This window comes from Andrographis paniculata, unplaced genomic scaffold (genome assembly GCF_009805555.1).
Source record: "Andrographis paniculata isolate CXL003 unplaced genomic scaffold, ASM980555v1 Contig22END, whole genome shotgun sequence".
Lineage (NCBI taxonomy): Eukaryota > Viridiplantae > Streptophyta > Magnoliopsida > Lamiales > Acanthaceae > Andrographis > Andrographis paniculata.
This window is the reverse complement of record NW_026137513.1, coordinates 3,038,345-3,055,672: the sequence shown is the minus strand read 5'-3', so window position 1 is coordinate 3,055,672 and position 17,328 is coordinate 3,038,345. Positions and strand designations below refer to the sequence as shown.

General features: G+C 30.9%; 1 protein-coding gene across 1 annotated transcript; it reads right to left on the bottom strand.

The window, feature by feature from the left end:
* Nucleotides 1-194: 194 nt before the first annotated feature.
* LOC127245382 (protein MEI2-like 4) lies at nt 195-8,699 on the bottom strand. Its single transcript, XM_051266213.1, has 16 exons — nt 7,878-8,699; nt 7,148-7,305; nt 6,895-6,943; nt 4,317-4,661; nt 3,792-4,228; nt 3,534-3,692; nt 3,340-3,456; nt 3,114-3,262; nt 2,879-2,976; nt 2,400-2,801; nt 1,646-2,291; nt 1,423-1,507; nt 1,277-1,345; nt 1,019-1,198; nt 798-933; nt 195-650 (listed from the first exon to the last, which is right to left on the bottom strand). Exons 2-16 carry the CDS (start codon nt 7,190-7,192, stop codon nt 607-609), a joined length of 2,961 nt encoding a protein of 986 aa, XP_051122170.1. The 5' UTR covers nt 7,193-7,305; nt 7,878-8,699; the 3' UTR covers nt 195-606.
* Between the last annotated feature and the right edge of the window lie 8,629 nt (nt 8,700-17,328).

The following is a 17,328-nucleotide window of genomic DNA, read 5'->3' as shown; positions in this document are numbered from 1 at the left end:
AAGCCAAATATTAAGAATGCATGTTATAAGAAAATCCATTTCAAGGCCAATAAAGAGTGCATAAAACCACTGCCGGGAGTACGCATTTTCGGGGTAGTGATTGCAAATTCGTACATCATTCAAAAAAAAAAAAAAGAAAAGAAAAGAAAAAAGCATAAAACCAAAAATGGGAATATCAACAAACAGCCATAGAGTCAAGTCAAGAAATCAGCTCCTCCCCAACATAACTTATAAAAAGGTTTCATAAGAGATTCATACAAAATAACAGCCATCATCCATTCATCATCAATCACAGCAAAAATTCCTCCTAAAAGAGTTCGCCACTTCTCTTACCAAATCCTAAAAACGACGACACAATCGAAACCCGGGAAAAATGGAGAAACAAAAACAGCGCCACGAGAGCCAAAAAAGAAAAACAGAGCAATGCCGCGGAATCGCCACTTTCCACAGCAAAATTTACCATCAAAAACTCTATACAGACCACCAGCAAAGACAATGTTCAAAATTTCGAAGCTCCTCAAACTGCTCCCTTTACCTTCACAACAAAATCGACAATTCACCTTCTGCTTTGGGTCAGATAAACATCGATCCATTTCCCATTGGTCCTCAAAATTCGCCAGAGCATATTATTTGAACTACGCCACCGTCACCTTCATCAGCCAACCACAAAATATACAGCAATGACAAAGAAAGACATTTAAGTAAATTTCTAGGCTGAGCTTTTAGTCTAGGAGGTTAGTGAAAAAAAAAAAATAATCCGAAGGCTACTACAACTCAATCTGAATCTTTTCCCGAACCAGAAGAAGAATCTCCGTTGCAATTTTCCTCTCCGGAGAGAGAATTTGGGAGGATTTCTTGATTGCTTTCCTCCAGGGTGCCGCTTCGAGTTTTCCCTGGCCTTGGTCGGATATTAGACCCCATTGGGAAGGGAACCTGCATTTCAGCGAGTACGTAAAGTTAAGACATCCTTATACGAGCGTATTTTCCTGAAGTATCCGGAATGTAATAAAATTGGTACCTGATCGCCCGCGTTAGGACCATCAGTATGGAAGAGAATAGGACGGCAGCGCTTGTCTTCGTTCATTAAGCTTGAATTCTGAAAGTGTGCAATGAGCGCAGACTTTCCCTGAATGCGAGCATATGCCAAAGATGCCACTTTCTCGCTGTTGAACTTCTCCCATTTCTTTCCGTTGAATGTCTGCAAAAATTTGAAAAAAAAATAAATCAGATGTGTGCAATAAGCTATATTCGAAGGATACTGTAGGGCAATATGTACCTGATAAAAAGGAACTATGAACGAAGGATCTGTCATGTTTATAAATGCATAGCCCACATTGCATTTGTTCTGCAACGAAAAGAAATATATGATGATAAAAAGGATAGATGCATGCAAATAACTTCCTACTGTAAAATCAAACTAACCTTAAAATCAATAGGCAAGTAGATGAAATCATAGGTTCCTTTATGGCGTTCGTCAATTGCAGCCAAAAGCATCTTTGAAGTGTACCTAATATTGAAAGAACGACTAAATTGAATTTCAAATAGGAGAAAAGCATAATACTACTGAGTTATTTCTTCAATTATAGATATGCCTGAAATCACAAAATATTTATAAACCTCAAAAGAACAATAGATTAGCACATACTTGTTAGGAATGTTCTTAATCATAAGAGTCGTGCGCTTATCTTCTCCTCGTATAATCCGGTCTATGTCAAGCTCAAACTGTTTCTTATTGTCAGGCTGGCTTGAGCTGCCCTCGCTCCTACGGGTTCTAGCCCGTTCATTAGCCGAATCAAATGAGCCAATCATAGGTAGCATTTGGCCCCTCGCCGGATACATCAAGCCACGCTGATGAAGGGGGTGCAATCCAATATTCTTCGATTGCATAGGCACTTCCATACAAGTTCCGCCGCTATGCTGAAAGATGTTACGAGGAACGAATTCCATTGGATGTGGCGAATTACCTGAAATGCCCATGTTCCCGAGCGATCCCGGGTGAAATACAGCCGCATCAGGTGACTCTCCATAAGCATGACGCCGATCCCAGGGAGAGGGATTAACAGATGGCGCGGACCCCACGTGATGGTTAGTTAGAGGCATAATAGGATTTATAATATGCGACGGGGCTCGAGCAACAGCATGCAGTTGTTGGGGGCGAGAAGCTCCGATCCCATTGACAAGTGTCGGAGAATTTGGCCATAAAATGGATTGAGCTTGCCCATGATGCGAATTGTTCCAGATGTAATGATGCCCTGGAGGGGGGCCGCTCCCGTTTCCTGAGGAACCGAAAACTAAACAGCAATACAGCCCGATTAACTACATTTTTTTTATCAGTAGCGGCTAAAGGGGATGACAAGCATAAAGAAAAACTAATCGAATAGATTTTAAGCAATTTGTACCTTCAGTTAACTCAATCGGCTGCCCATTAGAGTTGACTCTTCGAAACTGTGGGCTGCCGATCATTTCTTGTGGACGAGAAGTTATGCTTGCAGCCCTGTTATTCGGAGAGCCAAAGGCATTACCGTTTGCTAAGCCATCACGGTATTCAGGAAGTGAATGTGGGTGAAGATTTGACAGCCCTTGGCGCTCGTATTTCAGGTGGTTGGGCAATAGGCCTGATTCAGTGAAGCTAGACGGGTTTCCTGGTTCAACTCTGACTACATTTGGTAGCCCGTTGGATGGTACTCCAGGACGACGGATATTTTCCAGGAGTGGATTAATTAGGCCTCCATTTGATGAGAATGGACCGAGTGTTGTTCCTTTGTCTGTGCTGGTTGCTGAGTCCCCGAGTGAAAGCGATCCTAGTACAAATAATTAACATCGTGAGAATATTGTTAAGTGAAGTTCGACGAACTGTGTATGCAAGAAATAAAATTACCAGAAAGTCCTGCTGTTAAGTTACTAGATGAGATATGTTGATGAAACATTAGAGCAGACTCTTCCAGCTCCTTAGTAGACAATGGATGCAGTGATAATCTATACGTGGGAAAAAGGTAATACGTCAAAATAACATAAAACCAATATTCGGCATAGAAACAAACTCTACTAAGAAACACTAAAGTGATTTTCATTGCAATATTTAGGTAAGGGACAGCATAAAAAGGTCGAAGCACCTTTTAGATCCACCAGGATGACCAGGTTCGAGCTTAATCTGCTTTCCAGAAATTTCACTGTTGTTTAGGGCATGAAGTGCAGATTCTGCAGATCTGACATCAAAATACTCGATAAATTTGCAATCAGATCCGTGTAGCGACTCTCGAACCTGCAATGAAAAACATGTGTTAGTGATTCCAGTTAATGTGAAGTGAAACCACCTAAGAATATGGAACTTGAGGGCACCTCTTTAACTTCTCCATGGGCACTAAAAATTTCAGAGAGTCGTTTGTTTGAAACAGAAGAATCAACGTTGAGAACCAGAAGCGTGCCCTGATTTAAATCCTTTTCTGATGGATTCTCCTGTAAAGCGTCGTGAGCTAACATCAGAATACATGGTTTGAGACTTAGAAGTGAACCAGAATGTAGCAGGAAATTACCTTGGGAATCGAAAAATGTATGTCGAGTTTCCTTCGCCTCAATGGTTTATGCTGAAGGGCTTGCATTGCATTCCCAGCAGCTCTTATATCGTAGTACGAGATCATAACAAACCCCCGGTGTTTACATGCTGTGTACAGAGTCCGAATTTCTCCATATTGCTGCAGATACAAAATTCAACAATTAGTGTTCGCCTGTAAGGAAGTGAATGACGAAATTCATATCAGCTTTTAACAATTGAATCAGGGAATTGATCATACCTCAAAAAGCGCTCGTAATTCAGAATCTTCAACATTGCTATTTATATTTCTCACAAAGAGAGTTCGAGAAGGATTCTCTCCAAAAGGGTGTTCTGCGCCATTCAGACCCGGAGACAAAACCAGCTGTTTGTTAGATTTCACATCAGAAAATTCAGAAGCCCTTTGTGAGAAGCCATCATCTCCGAGCTCCAATCCTCCAACATTGCTAAACAGGTCTAGATCTTCCATATCTTCTCCATTATTAGTTCGAACACTACTACCTAACCCATCAGTCACACCCGAAAGCAAGTCATCATCATCTGGTAGAAGATTTCCAATTGTTTTAGCTGCAAGCTCTTCAAGCGATTCAAAAGCTTCATCTTCCTCATAATGGGAGGTAAGAGGAACAGCAGGCACAACAGAGTGCCTGGGTTCGACATTATTTGATGATAAATTTACTGCAAAATAGATACAAAGAAAACATCATTAAATGGTGATAATTATAAAAATAGTATCAGCCAACGATGGTAGAAGACAGAAACATACAGTTTCGGCTAAATATATCTGACAAAGAGCTCGAAAAGAGACTGTTCTCGTGCTGAGCACCCATGAGATTTAACCTCTCGCCATCAAAAAGGTAGGATGTCGAATCTGTATTTAGTCTAATTCTGGAACCCAAATCATGATCAACAGCAGTCGGCAAGGAACGACTGGCTTCCCGTTCCGCTCCAATGATATGCCTCCGTAATGGAAGGTTGAGATTTCGACCACCGTTCATATAATAGTCAGGAAGAGTAAAACCATTCGCCATCGGTGATTCTGACGGCACCCTGTTCTCAAGAGATGATGAAGCTGGTGCTTCCATTTTCAATCCTCCCTCTGATTTCACACCTGAAAAACATACACAAAATGCAACATTCGTTTCAGAAAGACCTGTACACACCGATGGGTAGATATAATGATTTCAAATCATCCGTTACAACTCAGAATATATATCTTTATCGACATATTTAATAACGCACAGCTGGAGTTTGACTATTTTTCAGTAAAGTGTATTATTACAGAAATAAGATTAATTAAATCGTGCAATCTAGTTGAGACTAATAATTCACACTCTCGAAATCAATGCTCCATAGAAGTCAAAGTAAGTCTGAGATGAAAACCATTGACAAGAAAATTCACCACCAACCAAATTTATGATGTTCTACAGTTAATTTGTAAAATTATTCAATTCTTGATAAGTCATACCAAAAATTATGTTGCCATAATTTGAAAGGAACCAGTTGATTCACGAAAGCTTAGTATCAGACACAATATGACAAGGATATGGAAACAATCATTATGGCACCGCTAAAATTTTAATTAATTGAGCCAATAATTTAGCTATTGTAGTCATTCTAATATACATTTAGACACGAACAAATATAAGCGGCCCAACCCAACCAATACCATAAAGTATAGGATTGAAGTCCATCTGAGTGTTATTACAGAACTAATTTCAGTGGATCTTGCATTTAGATGCATCCAATGACTACTAAATTCACAGAACAATAGCCATCAGCTGAAGGTATATGGAACCCCACCACATGTTGTATATCATGACATGATTCCCGAACTATGTCGTGTAATGATCCTATGATGTTACGCAGTTCACAAAGAAAATAGGTACATGGTACCACCAATTTGTAGATTCAGGTTTCTCTTTTTTTTTTTTTTTTATTGCTTCTTCCATGTTTTAATATCTTACGTTGCTTAACTAACCAGCAAACAGTCTGAAGCACAATAAATAGAAGCAATGCAACATAAACAACAGAAAATCAAGTGGTGTTTTGTTTCTTTGTAGAAGAATGTCTTATGAATTGAATATATATATATATATATGTATATATACACACACACAAATAGACATGATTTATTGCACGGAGTGTCAATCTTTCTCTTTCCAACAAGAGAGAATTCATAAGATAATAAAAGTGAGACCATGAGACCAAATCTAACTATATAGAATTATAACACCTCTGAATAACTCAAACTGAGAGGCGGAACTGCCCGATCACAGAAGATGTTTTCCAAGGGCAACACTGCTTATTACTTATTGCTTCCTACGCCAACAAAACTGTGGATAAAGTCCATATTTAGGCCTAACTTAACAGGATGGATTCAGATAGACGAAATTTTAACTTCTTTACATTTCAATTTCACCTTCCAAATTTAGGGTGTGTTTGTTTGGAGGTTTGGATTTTGAGTTGGGATTTGAATAGTAAAAATTTTGAATTTGAATAATTGTATAATGTGATATAAATAGGTGTTGATGTGATGTTTTGAATGTAAAATTGATTTTTAGTATAATATAAAAAATGAAAAATAGGTGTTTGATTTGATGTTTTTGGGGGAAAAAAATTGGATGAATAGTGAGAAAAAAAAATCCAATCCCTCAAACAAACACACCCTTAATGAACACAACTCGTCTGGGATTTCTTGCTTTTCTGTATAGTAAAATGATAGATTCTGCACGTCAAGTGTCATGTTACTTGTTTTAGTTTCAACAGTATTGAACATCTCAATACACTAGGGCTAAGTGTTCTAGCTTAAGCCAAACCATCGAATATCATTCGAAGATAACCCTTTAATCCTGTATAAAAATGAAGGTTATTGACCATAGTATCATTAGAGTTCATTCTATTTTGAATTTAGTCATACTCAAAATCATTTCTGTTCTAAAGAGGGTTAGTTTGACCACACAAGGTCAAAGAACTGACTTGTCATGCAAATTTTGACTTTGATTTTCAATCAGATTTACATGTAACATGTTATTCTTATAACAAGTTATTAAAATATGAAACTGCAGTGAAATGAATAAGTTCAAGTAAATACAACCATGGTACAAGGGGGAAGACATTAGGCCAGTCTAAATCATATCTTGAGATGGTAGTAACCTAACAAGCATATATCTACGCACGGCCAACAAACCGATCATCGCTGATTTCTTGGCAAATCAAATGGCATGAAATGAAGTAGGGACAACTAGCAATTTTCATATAAAACAAAACTAACGTCTACTCAGCTTCCCTAATTGAAGTAGAATGTTCGGAAAAAGTAACAGTAGTTGATCTTAACTACTAACCAGAGTAATTATTCATGGAAAATCCCGCGTTCCTCGTATCGATCTGCCTCTGAAAGACAAAAAACCAAACCAAAACAAAGCATGTCCAGTTAACAAATAGAACATATAAACAAAAGACCGCTGCAATTATTGGTCTATCCACATTGCACGTGCAGATATGGTGAGCATGCCGGGATGTTACCAAATCCCAAATCAACTTTGGGCATCCATCCAAAGATTCAAATTTGGCGTTATCAAAGCAATAAACACGCACCTCTTCAGAAAAGAATGATGAAGACGAGAACCCAGTGTTCATCATCTCAGCTATGCTGGCAGATACACGCCAAGTCAAGACCTTTAGCTTCTACCAATGCACATACACATCAATTACAGTAAGGAATTTTAAGATGATCCTCCACTCACCGACAAAACCTACAAAAAGAAATTTTGAAGCGGATACACGTATCAGGCACCTTAAAATGGAAACTAAGGACACGTGGAAAATCGAGAAAACCGATGATAAGTACTATGCAACAAAAGAGCTATCCATCTCTCTTAGTTTAAAGCAAATACAATTGGGGCTTTCAATCTTGATTAATATGTTGGCAAAAACTAATGATGAATGTTTCATACTAATTCATATGATGAAATTGCATTTAAGATCTAGCAGCTAAAAAGGGCATTTAAGTTGAAGTTGCAGAATATGAAATATGTTCGAAATTTGAACAATTCAAAAGGGAAGCTTTCAAACAAAATTCTTCAGTTTCGCAGATCCAAAAGAGAGAATCAGATTATAACTATAATTCAAAACTAGAAAAAGAAGAGGAAAAAAATCCCCAACAATTCGGGTAATTAAATCACAATTCCACATAGAATCACACAGTAAAAACCCTCGAACACAAAAGGCTGCTGCTTTGAACTGAAAAACACCAAATTGTCCAAAATCTCTAAGTTTAAGGAACCGAAATTCAACGCAAATATTCAATTTTCAAAGCAAACCTCACCTCCAAGTTCATAACTCCATCGCCCAGAATTAGCGAAGAAATCAGCAGCGAAATACTCAAGAAAAAAACAAAAACAAATAAATAAGGGAAACAGAAAGGAAATGGCACAAAAGGTTAGCAGGAGATAAACACGAGGATTTGATGAGAGATTTGAACAAGAGAGAGAAAGATGGAGAAAATAATCAGATGAGAATTTAAGAGAGACAAGAAAAGGAATAAATTGCGGCAAAAGGCAAGGGCAAGGGAGATTGCAGAAGAGATCTAGGAATCTGTGCCGTGCAAAAAACCTCCTCCTCCAACTCCTCTTCCTCCTCCTTCAAAGCTTCTTCTTCGATGCCTTCCTTTCTCGCTCTTCATTTTTTCCTCGCTGTTTTCCCTACATTGCACGTTAACCACATGGTATCATCTCTCTCCTCTCTCTCTCTCATGTTTTGAATTATTTCTCACCCCTTTCTTCTATAAAATATTCATACAAATCCTGTCCCCTTCTCTCTCACACCTTCTGCTCCCTGTCAGAACTGATCAGCAAACTCCTGCTCGCGTTGTCTCCCAGCCGCCGCACTCCCGACCGGAGATTGCTTGCTACCTCGGCCCCGCACGGCGGAGATCCTGATCGGCGCTCCCCAGTCCAATTGAGAGAAAAAACGAAGTTAGGAAATCAAAATTCAGAGGTGGTGCGCAAAGAAAAGCAGCAGATCAGACGGTAAAGCAGGAAGCTTGGGCAGGAATCAAAAACGGAGATGGATTTTTCTTTGTTGTTGAGGGTTTGAAATGAGGACGGAAATTGAAAGAACAGACAGAGAAAGAGAATGGTGGAGAACAACATTAGACCATTTTGTAATTACTATTTTTTTTTATTATTAATAAATACGGAAAATATATATATATTTTTTTAAAAAAAAAATGCAGTTTCGATGCGTTTAGGCTTACCCATACGCATTGTATTCAAAATATTGAACGGCTTACGTGTCAAAGATACTAAGGACGTGTTTGTTTGGGGGTTTGGATTTTGAGTTGGGATGTGAATAATAAAAATTTTGAATTTAAATAGTTGTATGATGTGATATAAATAGGTGTTGATGTGATGTTTAGAATGAAAATTGATATTTAGTATGATATAAAAAATAAAAAATATGTGTTTGATTTGATATTTTTGGGGGAAAAAATAGAATGAACAGTGAAAATTAAATCCAATCCCCAAACAAACACACCCTAATAAGATAATTCATAATTATATATTGAATTAAATTATGAATTTATTTATCCACTTACAAAATTTAATATATTTTTAATTAATATTATAAAAAAAAAAACGCAAAGTTGTGTGTTTTATAAATTTTATCAAGATTTTTATTATCCAATTTTTTTTAAAAATATTAAATTAAATAATTATTTTTTTATATTATATTATAAATTTATTTTATATTTAAAATATCATATCAATATCTTATTTATATTATATCAAATAATTATTCAAATTTAATTTTTTAAGTATTCAAAAATTCAAAAAACCCACAAACAAACACTCTGTAAAATTTTGATTTTAAATAATAAAATTTAAATTTGAAATAATAATTTAATGTTATATAAATATGTATTAATATGATAGTTTTTTATATAAAAATAATATCATATAATAAATAAAAATTAGATATTTGATATTATAATTTTATTATTTAAATATGCACGGAAACAAAATACTAACAATCAGATTAGAATAGGGAGTGTATTAAATGTTTTGGATTTTTTCTTTTATAATGTTAAATCAAAATCAACATTATTCATTTGATATATATTTTAATATAATTGTATTATTTATTTTTATAAAATATTATTTAAATAAAATTTTCAATCAATACTTATTTTAAATCAATTTCAAACTTCCCTAAAATAAATTCTTTATATTTCAACTATTTATTTAATGCGGTTGTGTTGTTTTGGAATTTTCTATTATTCAATTACTAAAAAAATATTTATTTTTAATATTATTTTAAAAATTAATTTATATTTAAAATATTATATCAATATTTATTTATATTAAATTAAATAAAAAAATTTATTATTTTAAATCCAAATCCAAAAGTTGAGAATATTTTGAATTTTTTTTATTTTAATTTTGAATAATAAAAATTTAAAATTTCAATAATTATATAATGTAACATTAATAGAATATTTATTTGTATATTTTATTATTTTAAAATTACTTTAATTTACATAAATAAAAAAATAAAAATTTTAGTTTGTAATTGACCTTTTTATCATTTTAGTTATATAACTAAAACTTGTCCTAAACTAGTCTTGTAAGTGAAAAATTTTCGTAGTTTTAATCATCCGGCGTAAAAAATACTTGCATGACACCAGCTTGGCTCACCGGAGGCGACGTGTCCGCCACGTCAGCAATACTTGACGGACAAATGATTATTTTTATTTTTTAAATTTTTTAAATTTATATATTTTGGGGTATTTGGCAAATAGCTTTTTGAAGAGCTTTTAGCTTATTGAACAGCTTGACCAGTTAAAAAACTAATTTAGGTGTTTGGTAAATTAGCTTTTTGAAATAGTTTTTTGGATCCAAAAAGCTAATTTCTGAAAAGCTAACTTACCCGGCGTTTTGAAATAGTTTTTTCTGTAAAAAAATATATATATATTTTTACACAAATAAATATATTTTGATTATTTATTAATTATATTAGAATATTTTATTATATTATAGTTTTACTTTTATAAATTTAAAATAATTAATTTTTATATAAAAATTATTTTAATTGTAAAATATATAAATTTATTAAAATCAACATAAAATAAAAAATATAAATATTAATAATTTATTTTTATATTAAAATTACATTATATAAATTTCATACTAAAAATAAATTAAATAAATTAAATTTATTGAAAATTATAAATATAATGAACTAATCGATAACTAACGTAATAAATATATACACGAAAAAATTATTATTTTATATTTTACATCATTTTCATTAGAAAAAAACTATTTATATATTTTAATAAAAATATATTATTTTTTCAATATAATTGTAATAAAAATAAATACTTTTATAACACTTTTACAATTTTCAATAACTAATAACAAAAAATTTTAAACATTCTAAACTCAAAAGAACATAATTGAATATATTAAAAACAAAAATAAAATAGAAATGTCATCAATTGTCATTTTACGTATAAACAGCTAATATCAAATAGTTGTTTTATCAAACATTTTAATACAAACAGCTAATCGAATCAACTAGTCAAACCAGCTAATTGAATCAGCTAACAACTAACAACTATCAGCTAATTGCCAAACACACCATTTGTCTTTTTTGGGACCAAAAAAACAAAAAACAAAAACAAAATATATAAATTTAAAAATGAAATAAAATAACCCACGTATCTGTCAGGTGTCGACACTCGGAGAACACGTGGCCAGCAGTGAGCCATGCGGTTGCCACACATATGCATCTTCAGTACTAAAGGGCTAAAAATATAAAAAGTATCCACTTACAAAATTAGTTTGGGATGTGTTGATACATGACTAAAATAATAAAAGAATCAATTACGGGATTAAAAAAAATATACCTTTAAAATATTATATTATGAATATTTATTTATATCATAAAAAATAACTTTTAATATTAAAAAAGATTACTAAAATCCAAATAAACCCACCCTAAATCAATACAATACAGCTTAGGTGATAAGATTTAATTACAATAGGAAAAAACAGGTTATGTTTGGGTGGACCTGCTAATCTTTAAAAATTGTCACCGATTTATCAATTTATATACTTTATTTGGTTTGTTTGATTTTAATTTAAAAATACAATATTGATTTTAATTTGAATTTAAATATTATTTTGATGTAATATTTTAGAAGTCAAAACAGTTTATCATTTATTTAAAATAAAAAAACATTCACACCCTTGAAAATTTGAATGTACTTCTGTGCTATTAATATATAAAATTTTTTATTATTATATAATAAAAACAACAATATTAAATAGATGACAATATATATTTAAAAATAATAAAATAAATATATGACAATATAAAAATATATAATTAGTTAAACATGTATATTAATTATTTTTTTTTGAAGAAAAAAAAATATAAATATATAATCCTTATATAACTTTATATATATATATATTTGAAATATCATGTCTACAAAATTAAAATAAATTAAAAAATGATTAAAAAATACTAATCAGTTATATAAAAAAAAAGGTTTAAATAAAATTTTTTAAAATATATTATTCATGAAACTCACAATGTTCTCGTATGTTTATCTATATATTTATGTATAAATAAATTATATATATACACATATATGATTGTTATAAAATATTTATTCAAAAATGTGATAGACAAAATTAAATCATAACTTACAAATGTAATTATATATATTGATTGTGATCATTATAAATTTGTTATGTATATTATTATGGTATATATATTATGAATATTTTAATATAAATTTATTTTTTAAAAAATAAAAATAGAAAGAAACAATAAATTGATATGAGATCCATTTTTCATACATATAATTAAAATATATTTTCAAATTATCATGATTAATTATAATTTCATAAATTATATAAATTATAATTATATCAATTAATATAATTATTTAATATCAATTATAATGAAAAATTAGAAAAATTTCGTTATCCATTATTTACCTATATAAATAAAAATTAAGAAAAATATTAAATTAATTTTAAATTTTTTTAAGAATTTAAAAATAAAAAAAATATATATAATTATGAAGCTTATTTGCGTTTTTATATATATTAAGATTACAAAATATAATTAATGATAATTTTAATTTTATTAATTTATTAATATAATTATTTTAATTATAAAAATAAATAAAATTACATTCCAAAGTTATTACATTTTCAATAGCCTTAATTACGGGTATAACAAAATTATAATTTACTTAATCATAAATTAAATCAATTATTTTATTATATTTAAATTATATTAATTATAAGTTTATTAATTATGATATATTTAATGACATTTAATACATATTTATTTTATTAAAAAATAAAAAATAAAAAAAATTGACAAAAAAGATTTGATGAGGTGGACCCCACACCGATCATATATATATATTACTATTTTTATTTTTATTTTTATTTTTAAAATTTCACATTAAATCATCATTTTACCTAAAATATACATATAAATAAACGATGACTGTGACTGTGTGATCCTGATTTTAAATTGAAATCAATATTATTTATTAACAAATTCAAATAAAAATACAATATGTTATCTTCTAAATAAAAAATTAAAATATAATTTAAATAAAAGATCATATCAAAATCTCATTTCAAATCAATTTTAATTACAGTCAAACAATTTATTTGTTTCTTTGGAGTTTATTTGAGAAGATTTAATTTGATTTTTATATTAAAATTATATTTATAATTTGTAAGAAAAAATATATATTTTTAAAACAACGCATAATTAAAATATTAAAATTGGATTAATAAATTTTAAAGAAAATAGCAAATTAATGGGTTTATTTAGTTTTAATTTGAAATTAATATTCCATTTAAAATTTTATTTAAATAATAGTTTAATGTGATAATTAGTAAATATATATATATATACTAAATTTTTATTAAAAAAATTAAAAATAAATAATATTAATTTGTATTTGAAATACAAACCAAACAAATACTATAACATCTTATTGAGCACAAATTAGTCGTACAAGTGATAATTCAATTAAATGAAATAATAGATTGATTGATTTTTTGTAATTATTAAATGAAACGTTTCGAGTACAGTGTTGATGTCTTATGTAATTATTAGTCCCTCCGTCTCATATAATATATGTGTATTACTGTAGACACGGGAATTTAGGTAAAAATATAATTATTAAATAATTAAGAATTGTATTAGTAAAAATAATTATTATTTAGTAAAAATAATTATAGAATTAAAATTAAGAAAATTATAAAATTTAAAATTTAAAATGCGATTAAAGTGCATAATTATATTTTCAAAAATAGAAAGGACAAGTTATGTGGAACAAACGAAAATAAAAAATAGGGACAAATTATGTGGGACAGAGGGAGTAAATAACAATCGTCAAGTTTTATTTCAAGGATAATTAATTTCATATTTAGGAAAAAATTAATAAGTGAGCCATAGCAGAGACATTATTACAAGAGAGAATGTGATTAACTTATAAACACAACAATTGGTTACTTTTATTATTGTGTTTCATATTCTCAATATTTAATATTAGTGTTTTTGACTAAATTATATTTACTTTCTTATAATAAACCAAAGATTTAATTTTGTATTAAAAATATTCGTGGACACAAAAGAAAGATTCAAAGTAATAGCCAATTAATTGAATTAATTTTGTTTCACAATATAAGCCTATATAAACAACTATTTAATTAAATTGTACTTCCTTCGTTCCAAACATCGAGCAATATTTGATTTTGGCATCATAATTTATGTTAATAGTATTAAATAAGATAATTTAAGAATTAAGTGATTCAATAAGTTGAAAAGTCTATATTTAATTTTTTTTAGTGGGATTGTGTGATAGGATAAAATATCGGTTAAAAATTAAGTTAAAAGATTAAGTATATTTGATTATTTTTATTTGAGAAATATTATAAAATATTTGGAACATACCAAAAAGAGAAATATTGTAAAATATTTGAGATGGAAAAACTACTATGTTTGATGGTTTGATTTTATTGTAGTTTGCTCATATAATTAATTAAAATCTTCAACATAGCCGTCTGTGCTCCTAATATAAAACTATAAAGACCATTATGTTCATTTTGGGATGCGAAGTGTGATTATATCCTAAAATTTATGGTGATTTGGATATGATTTATATATGATTTGGATATTATATCTTAAATTTAAAGATATGATTTGAATATTATATTTTAGATTTAAATATGTCATTTAGATATTATTGGTATATGCTTAGGGTATAAATAGACATGTATTCTCACTTTAACATGTGCTTTACGTATTCTATAGTCAAATTTCTAGTTTGGCATCAGAGTCCTTAGGTTCGTTTGAGTAGGAGTCAAGATAGGTGATCGTTCTGCTGTAAAGGTATTCGATGAAATAAACTTCAGTTTTTGGAATATGTATATAAAGTTTACTTGTATGGTAAAGATTTAAAGGATATGGATGAAGCCGAATACAAGAAGATCAACAAGAAGGCGATGAGTGCAGATCGACTAACCATTTCGGAAAATGTCTCATTTCACACGGTTCAGGAAGAATTGAAATTGGAGATTTCAAAAATCATATCAGATATGTACAAACAATCGTGTGATGCAAATAAGGTTTACCTAATGCGAAAACTGTTCAACATGAGGATGGTTGAAAGGACTCATGTTGTTGTGCATCTGAACTAATTCAACATGATCACTGCGCAATTGCGGTAAGTGAATCTTGAATTTGATTCAGAGATTAAAGTCGTAATCATGCTATCGTCTTTGACAAATAGTTGAAATTCGGTAGTAACAGCCTTAAGTGCGACTTCTTCAGGGAAGAAAAAGGTGGATGGAGTTTGATGCAGTCAGAGATTTAATCTTGAGTGAGAAAATCCGGAGAAGTTCAGATAAGAATATTGACTTTGGATCTGGATCTGCCATTAGTGCCGAAAATAAGGGTAGATTTGAGGTGAGAGGAAAGGGATCAACAATGATCAAAATCGAAGCTAAAAAACAAGGACAAGAAAAATGCAAGTCATGTGGTATATTGAAATTGCAACAAAAATAGACATTTGAAATGACAGTGCAGAGCGTCGGAGAAGGATTAAGGTTTAGCAACGCAACGGAGGAAATATTCGATTAGCTGATTCTCAGCGTCAACAATCCAATAGAGTCATGGATCTTGGACTCAGAAGTGTCATTCCACTTATGCAGTGATTCGAGAATCATAGAATCTTACACCACATGTAATTTTGGTGTTGTCTATCTTGCAGATAATGAGCCATTGAAAATTGTAGGCAATTGGATTGTTCGAATCAGAACACTGAAAAGAAGAGTACGGAGACTGAATGACGTGAGACATATCCCGGGTCTAAACCAAAATCTGATTTCTGTCAGACAATTGAATGAGGTAGGTTACTCGACAGTTTTTTAAACTAAGTCGTGGAAGGTAGGTAACCAAAGAATCCATTGTGGTGGCTCAATGGAGAAAAGATGGACTTCTCTACATGACGAAAAGCATGTGCGACGGAATCGGTTATGTGGTTATGAATAATGACACAAATTTTTGGCATTCTTGTCTTGGATACATGAGCGAGAAAAGGGACAAGGGAGCTCGTTGTAAATGGAAGATTTTTTGGTATCAAGACCGTCGATATTGGAGTATATGAGGACTGTATCTTTGGGAAGCAAAGAAATGTGGCATTTTCAAAGGGTGAGAGAGACCTGAAAAAGAAAAAGTTGGAGTTGGTCGATACGGACTTGTGGGGATCAACTCTTGTACCGACCCTTAGAGACTTACAGTACTACACTACGTTCATTGATGATGGTACTAGAAATGTTTGGGTATATTTCCTTAAGTGTAAGTATGATACTTTTAATACTTTTAAAAAGTGGAAAACACATGCAATGTGAGTAGTGAGCCGACTTATGAGCAATCCTGAAAGGCAATAAAAGATGATGACCTTAGATGAATTGATATTGTGTTCAACCTCAATTGGCCTAAATGAGTAAAGAAATGGGCTTGACGTTGTTATTACCGATGAAGTAAAATGTTATATTGGAAAATGCAATCAGTCTTTAAGTGAGAGATTGTTGGGATATAAAGCTGTGATTATATCTTAAAATCTAGGGATATGATTTTAATATGATTTATATATGATTTGGATATTATATTTTTAGATTTAAAAATATGATTTGAATAATATTGACATAGACTTAGGCTAATAGACATGTATTCTCATTTAATATGTGCTCTACGTATTATATAGTAAAATTCTAAGTTTGACTGCGGCCTCAAATATCCAAATCGCGTTTGAAATCAATCTCTAAAAAATGTTCAAATCGAGTTTTAAATCAATTATTCTTCTTTGATTTGCAATAAATTTTGATAACAAAAAAATAAACAAGGGAGAGAGAGAAATAAAAATACATAAAAATATGAAAACTTCGAAGAAAAAGAAAATCACACTGAACATGCTCACGGTAGGAAATATTGTTGGAATATATGGGTATTGCAAGAATAAACTCTACCGTGAAACCGAGTCGAGGATAGATCCTCTTTCCGAAAATTAGATACGCCCCGGTAGTGCCTCCGGTGGCTGGCGTTCTAACGCAAAGATAAAACGGTTTCGGTCTCCAATGAAAATGACACCTCTAATCGTTGGAGTTCCGACGAACAAAAACGAGAGAGAAACTGAGCTGAGAAGGTTGTCGAAAAGCTATAAAAGATGA